The sequence below is a fragment of the Phanerochaete carnosa genome (genome assembly GCF_000300595.1).
Source record: "Phanerochaete carnosa HHB-10118-sp unplaced genomic scaffold PHACAscaffold_1, whole genome shotgun sequence".
NCBI classification, from domain to species: domain Eukaryota; kingdom Fungi; phylum Basidiomycota; class Agaricomycetes; order Polyporales; family Phanerochaetaceae; genus Phanerochaete; species Phanerochaete carnosa.
Window position 1 is genome coordinate 5,033,984 of NW_006767628.1, and position 12,017 is coordinate 5,046,000.

The following is a 12,017-nucleotide window of genomic DNA, read 5'->3' on the forward strand; positions in this document are numbered from 1 at the left end:
CCGCGCCGCTAATACGTAGCCTGGTGCCGTACCCGAGGCGGAAGGCTTAAGCGATGACACTCTCGACATACTGCGGCGCGAATAGAATGAGGACGGGTACACGTCGTCAGCCTACGAGGTGTGGGTTCGTGTTGGGCGTGGTGGACGGTGGTAGGAAGGCACGGGCTAAAAACGCACCCGCGGCGATCAATTCCAAGCTGGTGGCGTCGCACCAGGCGCCTACATAGTACCCGACGCTGTTCTTCGCCCAGTTCGTTTTACTCTCATGCCAGCCCAGTTTCGCACGCCTCAGCCTTATAAAAGGCCCCCGGCCAAGATGACCAGATTTTACCCGCCTCCCCCTCCGCCTCCGGGCAAGAGCTTGGTGAAGCTAGTTCCTGCCAGTGCGTTCATTCGCTGAGATGGGTGTATTCGACATCTTCTATGGCATCGCTGCGTGTGTAAGTCGTTAATCTCCGTCTGGGAACACGTACATCTGATTCGTGGTAATATTAGCTGTTTGATCGTGGCGAGGGCGAAGCCTCAGAGCCTAATTCCGCGAGGGCGCCGCACATCGGCCAGGCTCATCCAAGACCTACCATACCTCCTGAGATCGTCGTCTCCATACTGGGAGCAGCCTACGAAAACAGCGACGCCCAGAAGACTCTCAAAGCTTGCGCATTAGTCTGCAAAGATTGGCTATCCCCTTCGCAGAATATTCTTTATCGCCGTGTTACCCTTGCAAGCGCGCCAGCCCTCAACGGTTTCATACATGCGGTCTCGGGCAGCACCCCACGCAGTAGAGCACTCGCCGATACGGTCGAGTGCCTTCGCATTGTCATCGACACGAAGCAACCTCGTGGTATCTTGCGCAATGCGTTCGCACAGGCAGTGGTGCGATGCCCCAACCTTGCCGAGCTCAGTCTTGCCGTTTATCACGATGGGTGCGAATCTGCTAAGGAACAATTGAAGGGATCACCTCAGCTGTTTGCGGCTGATGTACTGTCTCTGCTGCAGACCGGACCGTCCATTACCACTCTCCACTTTGATAATTGGTCAGACAATGCGCACGCGCTCGTGCAGCTTCTGCAGGCATTCCCTTCTGTGACGTCCCTGAACATCTCCGGCACGCCGCCTGTGCTTCCCGCGCTTCCTCTCCCACCACCGCGCGCCATCGATGAGCTGCGGATAAGCTGTCAACCTTCGCTCGAGTTCGTCAACTGGCTCCTACGCGACTCTACGTTGCACGTGCTCGATTTCAAGCGCGTGCCCGAGTGTGAGCTGCTCCTTCATCTATTGCTCGAGCATTGCGGCACGCTAGAATCGCTCGCCCTGCCTTCGTGCGCATCTGTCGAATACTCGCTCGCCCTTGCACAGTGCACACGCCTCCGCGAGCTGCGTCTTGAGGATCTCTGGACAGCCTACAACGCGAAGCGACAACTTCCTCCGTCGCTGGAGCACTTTGCGTTCTCGCTGAACGACCGCAACGTACTCGAGCCCGTCATCAATGTCGTCAACAAGAGCTTGGCTCTGAGAAGAATCACGATGCACGTCTGGACGGAGGATGAGCGGCATATGCAACTCCCCGATCTTCGCATCGCTTGTGCGCTGCAAGGCGTTGAGCTCGATGTCGTCCGGGACATTCAGACGTTTCGGTCGCTCTAGCTCTCGCTGTTGGAGTCACGAGAATCATGCCATTACGACATTCACGTATACCTGGCTGTCTTATAGATCGTACACGGTACTTAACCAACATTTTATTGCTTGCTTGGACTTCCTGTTTTTTTCACTGCGCTCTCCACCTCACTGCACAACTACAATCGTCGGACCCTTTCCACACACGACTTTTACGACCCCTCTCGTTACATCACTTGATTTAACCGGACACTAGCACCGTGGAACACTCAATTACACAGATATTCTCACATGACACGTATCATTGATCACCTTGCGCGACTACATCCTACGTCCTGGTGACTATCGTTTCACACCAGTATTCTAATACTCTGCTGCTGGCTAGATGTACCGCCGTACACTCCAGCTGTTTAGTTCGCACATTTATGCTCGTCTCGAGCGCTGCAGGCAGCTGACGCCTCGGGCGCCGCGCTTCGGTTTATCGGATGTCGCGAGGACGTAGATCAAACTGATGCGCCATCAGCGTGTTAAAAGATCAACGACGAGCGTTCGACACCGTGTTTCAGGTTGTCTCCACCGCCCAGGTGCGTCATTCACAGCATTCTGTTTGAGCCCACAGACACATCGAATTTGCATCGTAGCGCGAGGTGCGCGTACTGTCGACGTGTTATAGCAATACTACGCTAATTTCTTTCGTGGTTTCAGCGGGCAATGCAGGGAGCGGTGCGCATAAACCACGCACATATGTGAAGAACAGCCCCCGTCACCGCGCGGCACTTCGAGACACCAATCTGTTTTGATTCCCCATCTGCGGTCCTCAGCAACCCACACTGAGATAGCGTACAGCATGAGGTAGGCGTATGATGACCCGATGCCCAAGGCAGTGCGTCCTCGGTGCGCCCGCCCGAATCGCAGTTACGCGTGCCTCCCGAGGAGAGCATATATAAGCCTGCCCGGGACGAGGGGACAGTCGCTCAACCCTCCCTTCATTTTTCGGGTTAAGACTTTTTTCTTTCTTTCTGCTCTTCGTTGCGTACTAGCCTGGTGCTATACGTCCTTTCGTTTCTTTGCCCTTTCGTTTTTCAAGACAAGTGCATTATCCTCTCAAGATGTTCGCTGCCAAAGTCATTGCTGTCGCTCTCGTCTCTGTCGCTATTGTCAACGCCGCGCCTGCACCTGGTCGTAAGTAATACGTATTTTTGGCCGCTGAGGAGGCACTGACGCAAGGCCCCCAGTCTTCGACGATTTCACTTCGGACGTCGACTCGGTCTTTGATCACGCGACCTCCGCTGTCGGGTCTGCATTCGACGAGGCAACGTCTGTCGTGGATTCTGCCCTTGCCCTGGCCACTGGTGAGCCCCTCCGTACCTCTTCTCGCAAACGGAGGCTGATCCTCCATCCCTAGCCTCGTCCGTTTATGAGGACGCGACTAAGGTGATTGGCACCGCGACGTCGCAGGTGTTCGCCACCATCGTCAGTACGTACTTCCTCCCCATGCCCTCTCCGACGCTGCGCTAACGGCACATGTACAGCCGCCAACAACGTCCCCGTCGTCGAAGTCACCTCCGTCGGCGGTTCCGCGATCACGCTCGCGACGGGCACCGCCTCGGGCTTCACGACCTCCTTCGCCGGGCACACCTTCACCGCCGCGTCGGCCACGGGCACCTCCACCTCCTCGTCCGCATCTGCAAGCTCGACGGGTAAGAATGCCGCCGTCGGTGGCTTCGAGATGGGCGGTGCGCTGCAGCTCGCGGCGTTCCTCAGCAGTATCGTCGCCGGCGCCGCCATGGTCGTCTAAGTACGGCCATGGACGGTGTACTGCAAGCCAGTATGACAAAGCTGGGCGGGTTCTCGGGCGCATTACGACCCCTTCACGAGATATTTCACAATGCTTTGGGTACATGCTTTGGGCACATGTTTTCGCATACAGCTCTATCGGATATCGTGCTTTCTTTTCGTACGGGTCGGGATTGGCTGCTCAAAGAGCATTGGGTAATATGCAAGTGTATTGATGGTAAAGACATGCGAATGGGGTGTATGTTACGCAACCTCCGCCGACTGCTGAGATGGCGTCGGGGTCGGGACGTCCTCGCCAGATACAGCTGCAGGCACGGGTATCCGCAGCTCGTTTGCAGGGACAAGCGGTGCCCGGAGCAGCGATAGATCGGGCGAGTGGCTCTGCACAGGTGTCTTGACGGTACTCAGGTCCTGCGACGAAACTGTCGAGAGTGTAGCCGACTCTGCGCCTTCGCTCGCAGCGGGTGAGTTCTCCCGCTCAGTCGCCTTTGCGGTCTCAGCAGCAACAGCCGCAGCGGCGGCAGTACACGAGGAGGTCGCCTCTGAGAGAGCAGGTGCGTCGTCCTCGATCTTGGGCTGCCGGTCCCTGTCACGCGCCTCGATGGCACTCACGATCTCCTCGAACTCCCGCTCGCCCGTCCAGGGGCTGACGAGCTTCTCGAGGTCGTCGTAGCTCTTGGCCTGCGCGATCGCGTTCTTCATGGCGGTCTGCGTGGACTTGTTCCCGCTGACGTGCTCACCCCGGAACTGGCTCGAGCAGAACTTCGTGCCGGACCAGTGGTTGTTGAGGTATTTGCACTGCAGAGACATGACGTTAGCGGCACGAATGGGGCATGGAATCTGCAGTACGTACAAGGCGGACGTATGATGGGACGAAGGTTGTCTCAAGGTCGATGTACGGCTGCGCGGAGAAGACCGTAGGGTTCGCTTCAGCGGCGGTAGCAATCATGCACGAGTCCGCGCCTGCATCTCGCATCAGCCTGGCACGCACTTGAATAAATAGCAGACGCACCAGTCAGCTTCCGTATCCGCTTCGAGTCCTCATAGCTAACACAGTCGCCGTTCTCGATCACCGCGACATCCTTGCCCAGCCCCTTCACAAACTTCACGATCTCCTCCAGCCGCCCGACGAGTGCTCGTTCCCTCGGGCGCATGTTCCGTGTCCGGCAGTGCACCGTCAAGCAGTTCACGCCCGTGTTCACGATCCGTTCCACGAGCTTGAGGGTGTCCTCTTGCGTAGGTAGCAGTCGGATCTTCGCAGAGACGCTTATCTCTGGCGGCAAATTCTCGCGAAGAGCAGTGAGGATCGAGCACAGCAAGTCGGGGTTCGTCAGGAGCGCTGCACCCATGCCGGCGTGTGTCGAGAATGGCTTTGGGCACCCGCAGTTCAGGTCGATGCCGGAGACGTCGTTCATGACCTTCTTGGCTGCTTGCACCGCGAGATCTGGATCCGCTGAGCCAATTTGGTAGATGAGGAAGGGCTTTTCGATGGGGTGGGTTGTCCACATGGCTTTTGACACTCCCATGTAAGAGACGACTCCGGTGGTAGCTAGACTCCAGTCAGCATACAAAATTATATTGAGTGCTCAAGGGGACGTACGATCAACGACCCGTTCCGCATGCAAAATCGCCTTGTCTACCATCTCAGGTCCCCATACAAGTTTTGCACCGTGCTTCAGAGCAAAGAGACGTGTTGGCACTATGCGACTGATGAGTCTTCGTCCGAGTGTCATTAGGCAAGTACGCACGAGCACCAGAGCGTACCATAGGCGCAAGCATAACACCGTTCCGATAGTCATCTGGTGTGAGAGGCGGGTACTCGAGCTTTCTTCGCTTAGCAGCTCGTGTGTCCGAGGCGGCAGGAGAGGGAGCGCGTCGGGCGAGCTTTCCGGGAGTCATTCTGCGAATCCAGGAGAGGACTGAAGCAAGGCCCATAAAACAAAAGCGACACCTGCGAGCCTACAGGCGGTCTGGCGGGGCGGAGACGGTGCGAAGTTTGGCCTCGGTCAAGCACAAGAAAGATTGTTAGACCGCGCGGGCCGAAATGAGAATATAATTATGGGCGCTAAATCGCCCCGCCGGATCGAAGCACGCGACAAGCGCACCGGAGCATGCTTTCGGAAGGTGTCCAGGTTCGTCAGCCCCTGCCAGCCTCTCGATGGAGACCAGGATTCGCGAGGATGACTGGCAACACAACAACTTCTCTCCTTCTACCACAACGCACCTGCTACTTAGTACTACACGATTATCATGGCTGAAAAGCAGACCAAAGCGCTCGAGAAGGTGTTGGCCAAAGAGACCAAGATCGACCAGCAGCAGATTGAGAAGGCAAAGAAGGAGCTGCGGAAGGTAGAGAAGCTGTATAAGGCGAGCATTAAGGTATGGCTCATAGACATTAGCGAGGCCAAACGCTGACACATACCTCCATAAGGAGAGCGAGAAGGCTGAAAAGGCTTTGGAAAAGGCAGGAAAATCAAGGATTAAAGCAGAGAAGAGCGTGCACAAGGCGGGGATAAAGCATAACCACTCAGTATCGGACGTCGAAAAGGCGGAGAGACTTGTCGCAGTACGTGATAAGCCGTCTAATAATTTGTCACACTAACACAGACTGCGTAGGAGATGAACCAACGAGAGAACCTCGAAGAGCAGGACGTTCAGCAGCGACACAGTCAAGTCAGCGAGACTTTTGAAGAGTTCCACGCTAAAGAGGTGGGTACCCTGATGCATAATTTGTCATCATGACTTCGGTTGACCGTCTAGTGACCTCACAGAATGCTCGAATTCAACGTCGCTCGGAGGTGTTGGCTGCGGGGGATCCGGAAATCGAGCCCACTGGAGCTGCCGGCGGTCTTCCTCCTCACAACCCGTAGGCCCATCGCTGCGCGTATTCGCGCCGTGTACCCGTATCAGATCTCGTGTTATGTTTCGACGTGTACATGTCAGGAGGGCTCGTATATAACAAGTAATCGCGGGCGTGTCGTGGCTCCCCGAGTGACAATAACGCGGTCACATCGGTCACCGGCTTTGTGGCGTTCCTCTGCACGACCCCGCACCCGGCTTCGGCTTTCTTCCTGGCCTCCATCTTCTCCCTATGTGCTCCCGAGGTACTCGTGCACTCGTGGCACTCCAGCGTGGTGTCCATCAGGCATGAGTAAACCCGCAACAGCACTTGCAGATCCGAGTGAAATCACCGTCTACGCTTCGGTCATTGTCATATTGGACAAGTCGCCTTCGACAGGGCAATTTTTTGGCAGCCCCATATAGGTACGTTCATCATGTCTTTGCGGGGCCTTTACGAATATTAATGTTTGAAAGCACACGAAGAAGCCGTCAGGTGGGTAGACAGACATTGTCGCCAGCTGGTTCTTGACATTCCGACATACATTGCACCGAAGCTACGGTACATCTGCGGCGATTTCGACGACAGACCTACTTGCGCTACTGGTTGCAGCCGCTATTCAAACCAATAAGATTCGGCTGAAAATCAAAATCAAACCTCGGGACATGGCTTCAATACCCTTGTCTCCGTACCCGACGATGTCCCGAATCAATTTCAAAGAAACACGATCCGAGCCTTGTGCTTCTTGCCGCTATTTTTGTCCTCTCCGCTCCGCACCCATCGTTCAAGCTGGTTGCTAACTGCTTGAATACTTTCTCCAACATTCTACTATCGTTCGCTCCACACATGACCACCAAAGCATTCGAAGTTGGGAAACTCTTTCAGCGCTTCTGCGGAAATATGCTGGCTACACGTCCGCGCATGTGACAAGAGGGGCAGCTTTGGCGTCCACATGTTGTGTAATCCAGCAGGAATGGTCAGGTGGCTGCAAAATATGAGAGAGCTATAAAATGTCGTTCAAAGGATAGCTCCTGCAGCACTCGACAACCCCGCATTGGTCACCGTCTCAAGCAGGATGTTCAAGCTCTCGATCGCCCTTGCGTCTTTGGTTACTCTCGCCGTTGCTCAGGTTGCAGAATGGGGCCAGTGCGGTGGTATTGGCTATGCTGGCTCTACCGTTTGCGGTAAGCAGACCCTCGCTCGCACAGCGTGCTCCGGATACTGACGCGCCGGGATTGCAGCTGCTGGCACGACCTGCACTGAAATCAACGCTTACTACAGTCAGTGCTTGCCCGGACAGGCCTCCGCCCCGCCACCGCCGAGCACGCCTACAGTCAGTCAGCCGAGCGGCCCGTCATCTACTGGTACCGCTCCTCCCGGCCTCGCCTCGATCCCTGCTTCCACCCTCACCCAGTTCAGCAACTTCGGTACCAACCCGAACAACGTTGCAATGTACGTCTACAAGCCCAAGACGGTCCAGTCCAACCCTGCTTTGATTGTTGCCAGCCACTGTAAGTCCTATCGCATGTGAGTTTGCGCTTGTGAACGGGTACCGATTGGATGTTACAGACTGCCAAGGCTCCGCCCAGGACTACTACGAGGGATCCACGTTCGCTCAGCTTGCTGAGACCTACGGATACATCGTGATCTTCCCTTCTTCCGTAAGCTCCGCTTCTCAGCGATTTTCGGATTTTCGCTCACACGCTCCCACCAGCCGTGGTCCGGCACCTGCTGGGACGTCTCTTCCACCGAGACACTGACGCACAACGGTGGCAGTGACTCGCTCTCGATTGCCAACGCTGCACGCTTCGCCATCAGCAACTGGGGTGTCGACGCAAACCGTGTCTTCGCCGTCGGCACGTCCTCCGGCGCGATGATGACCAGCGTCCTTGCCGGTGCTTACCCCGACGTCTTCAAGGCTGGCATCGTCGACTCCGGTGTTGCCTTCGGCTGCTTTGCGGAGCCCAACGAGGCGGAAGACAGCTGGAATGCCCAGTGTGCCGAGGGCCAGCTCATTCTCACTGGCCAGCAATGGGTATGTCATCTCCGCGGGTGCAGTTGCACACCATGAAGCTGACTGGCTCTGCAGCAACAAAAGATCGCTACTGCGTACCCCGGCTACACCGGCTCCTACCCCAGGATGCAGGTCTGGCACGGCACTATGTACGTCCTCCCTTCCGCAAATCTTTCCTTGGATCTTTGCTGACGCACTGGCACAGCGACACGACGCTCTACCCGCAGAACTTCTACGAGGAGATCAAGCAGTGGACGACCGTCTTCGGCTACCCGAGCACGCCGATCTCGAACGTCTCCGAGTCGTACCTTCCTTCCGGCTACTCGAACTCGACGTTCGGCCCCAACTTCCAGGCGATCCTCGCCCAGAACGTCGGCCACACCGTCCCGCTCTTCGAGCAGCAGTACCTCGAGTTCTTGGGCATTGCGTAAGCCGGAGCAGGAACTCTGGGTGTCTTCGGTGTAAATTTGTTTGTGATGTATCGCTGGCTTTCGTGAAATCACCTCGCGGAGATTGTAAAGAAATTATGTGTACGCATAATTTTAGCCAAGATTATCGTGTGACAGTGACCTGTAATGTCTGAAAGCGGAGGTAGTACGTCTGTGGAGGGAATGATAGACGCCTTCAAGCGGTTTCAAACGCAGTAAGGCCAGGTAACAACAGAAACTTACTGTGGTTGTTGGTTTGCTTACTCAACTAGGGTTTACTTGGACTTGGACTTGGACTTGCCGTTCATGTCGGACACGGAGGGCAGAGACTTGCCACATCATTCACAGAATGTAACCCCAATACTGTATCGTACTAGCAGAAGTTCAATAGTGTCGTGCACATAATCACTAGTCGACTCTATTTTGGTCGAACTTGAGCCTCCGGAAGAGCCGTCTTCACACCAACTTGAAGTTTGTTGAGTACGCTCCAGGTTTCATTGTCATCTGCAGTATCCGGTACTTACGATACACATCCGCTAGTCCATATGAGAAGGCTGCAAGGCCTCTTGTGGATAAGAATGACCATGACCGCGACAAATGTTCGGCGTACTTTGCGATGTACCATGAGTGCAAGCATACACTGGCAGGTGCGCATGCCCTGGCTTTTACCCTTCCATACACTTATTTTGTGCACGAAGATAAGCAACTACAGCCTTAGATAGACGTGCTGACCGTATCGACTAAGACGTCTATGCCTGCGCCCACGTGCATACTAGGATGTGTACTCCATCATCCTTCAATCCGACTTGGTAATAATTAGGGTGCGCATATGCATAAGTTACAAAAAATGCTAGGATGTCTACAAATAGTATTTATTGTGCCTTTGCTTTCCAAGAGCCAGGCCCAAAGCCCCGCTTTCCAAGGGCACGGTCGACGACTTTCATCATCTCCACAACTTTCTCTTCCTCCCACTTCTTCTCGACGACCTGCACTCCAATTGGCAGACCAGCCATCTTATCAACATTGTAGAAGGCGTTGCTGCCTTTGTATATCAGACCTTCGAGCGTTGGCGGGCTGGCCGCTGGCTGGTTCCTCCACTCGTCTGTGAGCCTGTCAAGGTTTGGGTCAACTCGCGTGACCGGGACTGTGCCGACGGGACTGTCGACGATATTGTAGAGCAAGGACGAGGAAGACAGGGGGGAAATGTAAGCCACGGGTCTGAACTATCGCTGTCAGACCTGCGCAATGCGGCACGTTCAGTTAGGCTTACCCATGGGGGAGCGCGGGGATTGCCAGAACGGGCGCGATGATACCATCGAACTTGTACTTCTCCCATACCTGTCCCATCATCGGTGAGACCAACGGAACTATACATATAGCAACTTTGATTGACCTCTTTGTAGAACTTGCGAAAATAGTCCTTCTGTTGGTCGATTGTAGACCAGAATTCTTCGACAGAGGCGGTTTTACAAAGCTTCATGATGTCTGCGAAAACGGCATCGCCCATTGGATATCTTAGGACCCATGAGATAAGCAAACGTGCCCAGCCTACGTAATAATCCCAGGGTGAGTTTACTGGCTATTCCGCCTGAATGTAAGCGAGGTACTAGCCATATAAGTCGGGACCAAAGGCCAGGATTCTCAGCTCCTTTTGCTGTGAGCATTGATTAACCCTTCGGACAACATTGTAAACTAAGGAAGGCACTCACTCTGAGGTCTCCTTTAATCGGAGAGAACAGGGTCTTGTTGCCATCGGCTAGTGTTAGGGACATGAAAAACTTGAGGGCCTTGGCCGCTGTCGCCCAAATGTTAATACGCCTCACAAATAAATCAAGCCACAAAACAAAGTCTGACCACCATCTGGAACAGCGAACTCGACACATTCGTGTCCTTCTCTGCTCAGCGCCTCCACCGTCTCAAGTACGGCTCTCTGAGACGCGGGTGAGCTCTTGATGAAGCCATCTGTGAAGCCATCGTCGGCCCTCAATGTACGTTGTACAGAGACGGCATGTCTCTTACCATTGACGTAATACCCAAATTTGAGCTTCTCAGGCAGCTCGATATCGCGGTATAGGATGGGTGCCGGATCGTAGTTCTCGCTCTGCTGCCCAAAACCAACACGGCAGGCTAGTTCAATATCCGCCACTGAGCTGGAGACCGAACATTAAGTGCGTCAGCTTTTCCACGTATAGATTTGCGACGCGGCGAGTCAAGACTCACCGTCCCATAGGTCCCATTATGGTCTTAATGGCGTCGAGGCCAGGAAGATTCTCTACGCGATACCGCAGCTCAATGAATCCGTTATAGTGTAGTTTCAAAGATCGCTCACCCTTAACACTCCCTGTGGGCAGCCTCCCATGTCCCGGCTTGAAGCCGTAGATCCCGCAAAAGCTCGCGGGAAACCTCAGACTCCCGCCAAGATCGGTGCCCCACCCTAGCACGCTACCGTCCATAGCGAGCAACGCAGCCTCGCCACGCTCGAACCACCGGACGTGTGGTCAGCGCTGTATGGGTTCAGTGTTCGGCCCCACATCGGATTAACGCACTCGTAAAACATCAACGTCTGCGGGACATTGGTCTTCGCAAGAGGAATTCCGCCGGCCTCCCGGACGAGCCTGACCAGCTGCGAAGAGAACAGACGACATGTCGACACTACGTGTTTTCAGAATGGTGGCTCCATGGCATGCGTCGGTTCAGCTGTTCTCGGACAGAACAGCTCGCAGGAGAATGCTCTGGACCGGCCAACGGATACCGCAAAACGTCCGGTCACAGCCTTTAATGACTCTACTCACCTCTGCGTCCACCGCGGCTGGTTTGTGCGCCTGATTGCTGTACCGCATGGATGAATCGTGCCCCGCAATGTCGTCTACGGCGGGTGCACAGCATGTTGAAGCGCCTAGTGGCTCTGGCTCGGCGTTCCGCCCGGCATGGACTTAAGGTGGACATCTTAGATTAGGCGCTACTAATACGTAGATAGTGATTGGACAATCATATGTAGTGCTCCCACGCACGGACCTCTTTATGGCAGGCTTCCCCATTCTAGCGGACTTTCAATTTCGCTCCCTTTTAGTATATAAGGACTCCTCTCGCACCCCCACTCTGCGTGCTCTTTCCCTTCGCACTCAGAGTAAGTTCCCTTCGTCGCCCTTGCGCATTATGTAGTATGCTCACCAGACCCCTGTCTAGCTAACACCGTGTGTATTAGGTACATAGCTATACAGCGTGCTCTTTCCCTTCGCACTCAGACTAACACCGTGTGTATTAGATCGTGCCCGCGTGCCACTCGCCAGTTCGCGCTTGCGCAGCCCAGTCGTCGTATCATGAC

At 54.9% G+C, this 12,017-nt stretch overlaps 6 protein-coding genes across 6 annotated transcripts in view; 4 read left to right on the forward strand and 2 right to left on the reverse strand.

The window, feature by feature from the left end:
- The first annotated feature begins 268 nt into the window (after window positions 1-268).
- PHACADRAFT_204853 (uncharacterized protein) lies at window positions 269-2,059 on the forward strand. The gene is made up of 2 exons (XM_007391026.1): window positions 269-440; window positions 496-2,059. The coding sequence occupies exons 1-2, from the start codon at window positions 402-404 to the stop codon at window positions 1,642-1,644; spliced, it is 1,188 nt and encodes a 395-aa protein (XP_007391088.1). The 5' UTR covers window positions 269-401; the 3' UTR covers window positions 1,645-2,059.
- Window positions 2,060-2,239: 180 nt separating this feature from the next.
- On the forward strand, window positions 2,240-3,571 carry PHACADRAFT_248445 (uncharacterized protein). The gene is made up of 5 exons (XM_007391027.1): window positions 2,240-2,261; window positions 2,320-2,796; window positions 2,850-2,966; window positions 3,020-3,091; window positions 3,147-3,571. Exons 2-5 carry the CDS (start codon window positions 2,724-2,726, stop codon window positions 3,410-3,412), a joined length of 528 nt encoding a protein of 175 aa, XP_007391089.1. The 5' UTR covers window positions 2,240-2,261; window positions 2,320-2,723; the 3' UTR covers window positions 3,413-3,571.
- Window positions 3,572-3,604: 33 nt separating this feature from the next.
- Window positions 3,605-5,367, reverse strand: PHACADRAFT_248448 (uncharacterized protein). The gene is made up of 5 exons (XM_007391028.1): window positions 5,160-5,367; window positions 5,012-5,110; window positions 4,424-4,960; window positions 4,265-4,374; window positions 3,605-4,209 (listed from the first exon to the last, which is right to left on the reverse strand). Exons 1-5 carry the CDS (start codon window positions 5,308-5,310, stop codon window positions 3,655-3,657), a joined length of 1,452 nt encoding a protein of 483 aa, XP_007391090.1. The 5' UTR covers window positions 5,311-5,367; the 3' UTR covers window positions 3,605-3,654.
- Window positions 5,368-5,577: 210 nt separating this feature from the next.
- Window positions 5,578-6,361, forward strand: PHACADRAFT_180780 (uncharacterized protein). The gene is made up of 4 exons (XM_007391029.1): window positions 5,578-5,790; window positions 5,843-5,977; window positions 6,028-6,120; window positions 6,183-6,361. Exons 1-4 carry the CDS (start codon window positions 5,662-5,664, stop codon window positions 6,279-6,281), a joined length of 456 nt encoding a protein of 151 aa, XP_007391091.1. The 5' UTR covers window positions 5,578-5,661; the 3' UTR covers window positions 6,282-6,361.
- A 942-nt stretch (window positions 6,362-7,303) lies between these two features.
- PHACADRAFT_248451 (carbohydrate esterase family 1 protein) lies at window positions 7,304-8,799 on the forward strand. The gene is made up of 6 exons (XM_007391030.1): window positions 7,304-7,434; window positions 7,492-7,761; window positions 7,820-7,911; window positions 7,965-8,285; window positions 8,340-8,413; window positions 8,470-8,799. Exons 1-6 carry the CDS (start codon window positions 7,326-7,328, stop codon window positions 8,693-8,695), a joined length of 1,092 nt encoding a protein of 363 aa, XP_007391092.1. The 5' UTR covers window positions 7,304-7,325; the 3' UTR covers window positions 8,696-8,799.
- A 592-nt stretch (window positions 8,800-9,391) lies between these two features.
- PHACADRAFT_135578 (uncharacterized protein) overlaps window positions 9,392-12,017 on the reverse strand; it is a gene marked incomplete at its 5' end in the record, with an annotated part of 5,099 nt that continues 2,473 nt past the window's right edge. The window contains 8 exons of the mRNA XM_007391031.1: window positions 9,392-9,910; window positions 9,963-10,030; window positions 10,086-10,240; window positions 10,365-10,487; window positions 10,550-10,654; window positions 10,712-10,842; window positions 10,913-10,964; window positions 11,022-11,169. Coding sequence (XP_007391093.1) covers window positions 9,565-9,910; window positions 9,963-10,030; window positions 10,086-10,240; window positions 10,365-10,487; window positions 10,550-10,654; window positions 10,712-10,842; window positions 10,913-10,964; window positions 11,022-11,169 — 1,128 coding nt within the window. The 3' untranslated portion in view covers window positions 9,392-9,564. The remainder of the gene's footprint in view (window positions 9,911-9,962; window positions 10,031-10,085; window positions 10,241-10,364; window positions 10,488-10,549; window positions 10,655-10,711; window positions 10,843-10,912; window positions 10,965-11,021; window positions 11,170-12,017) is intronic.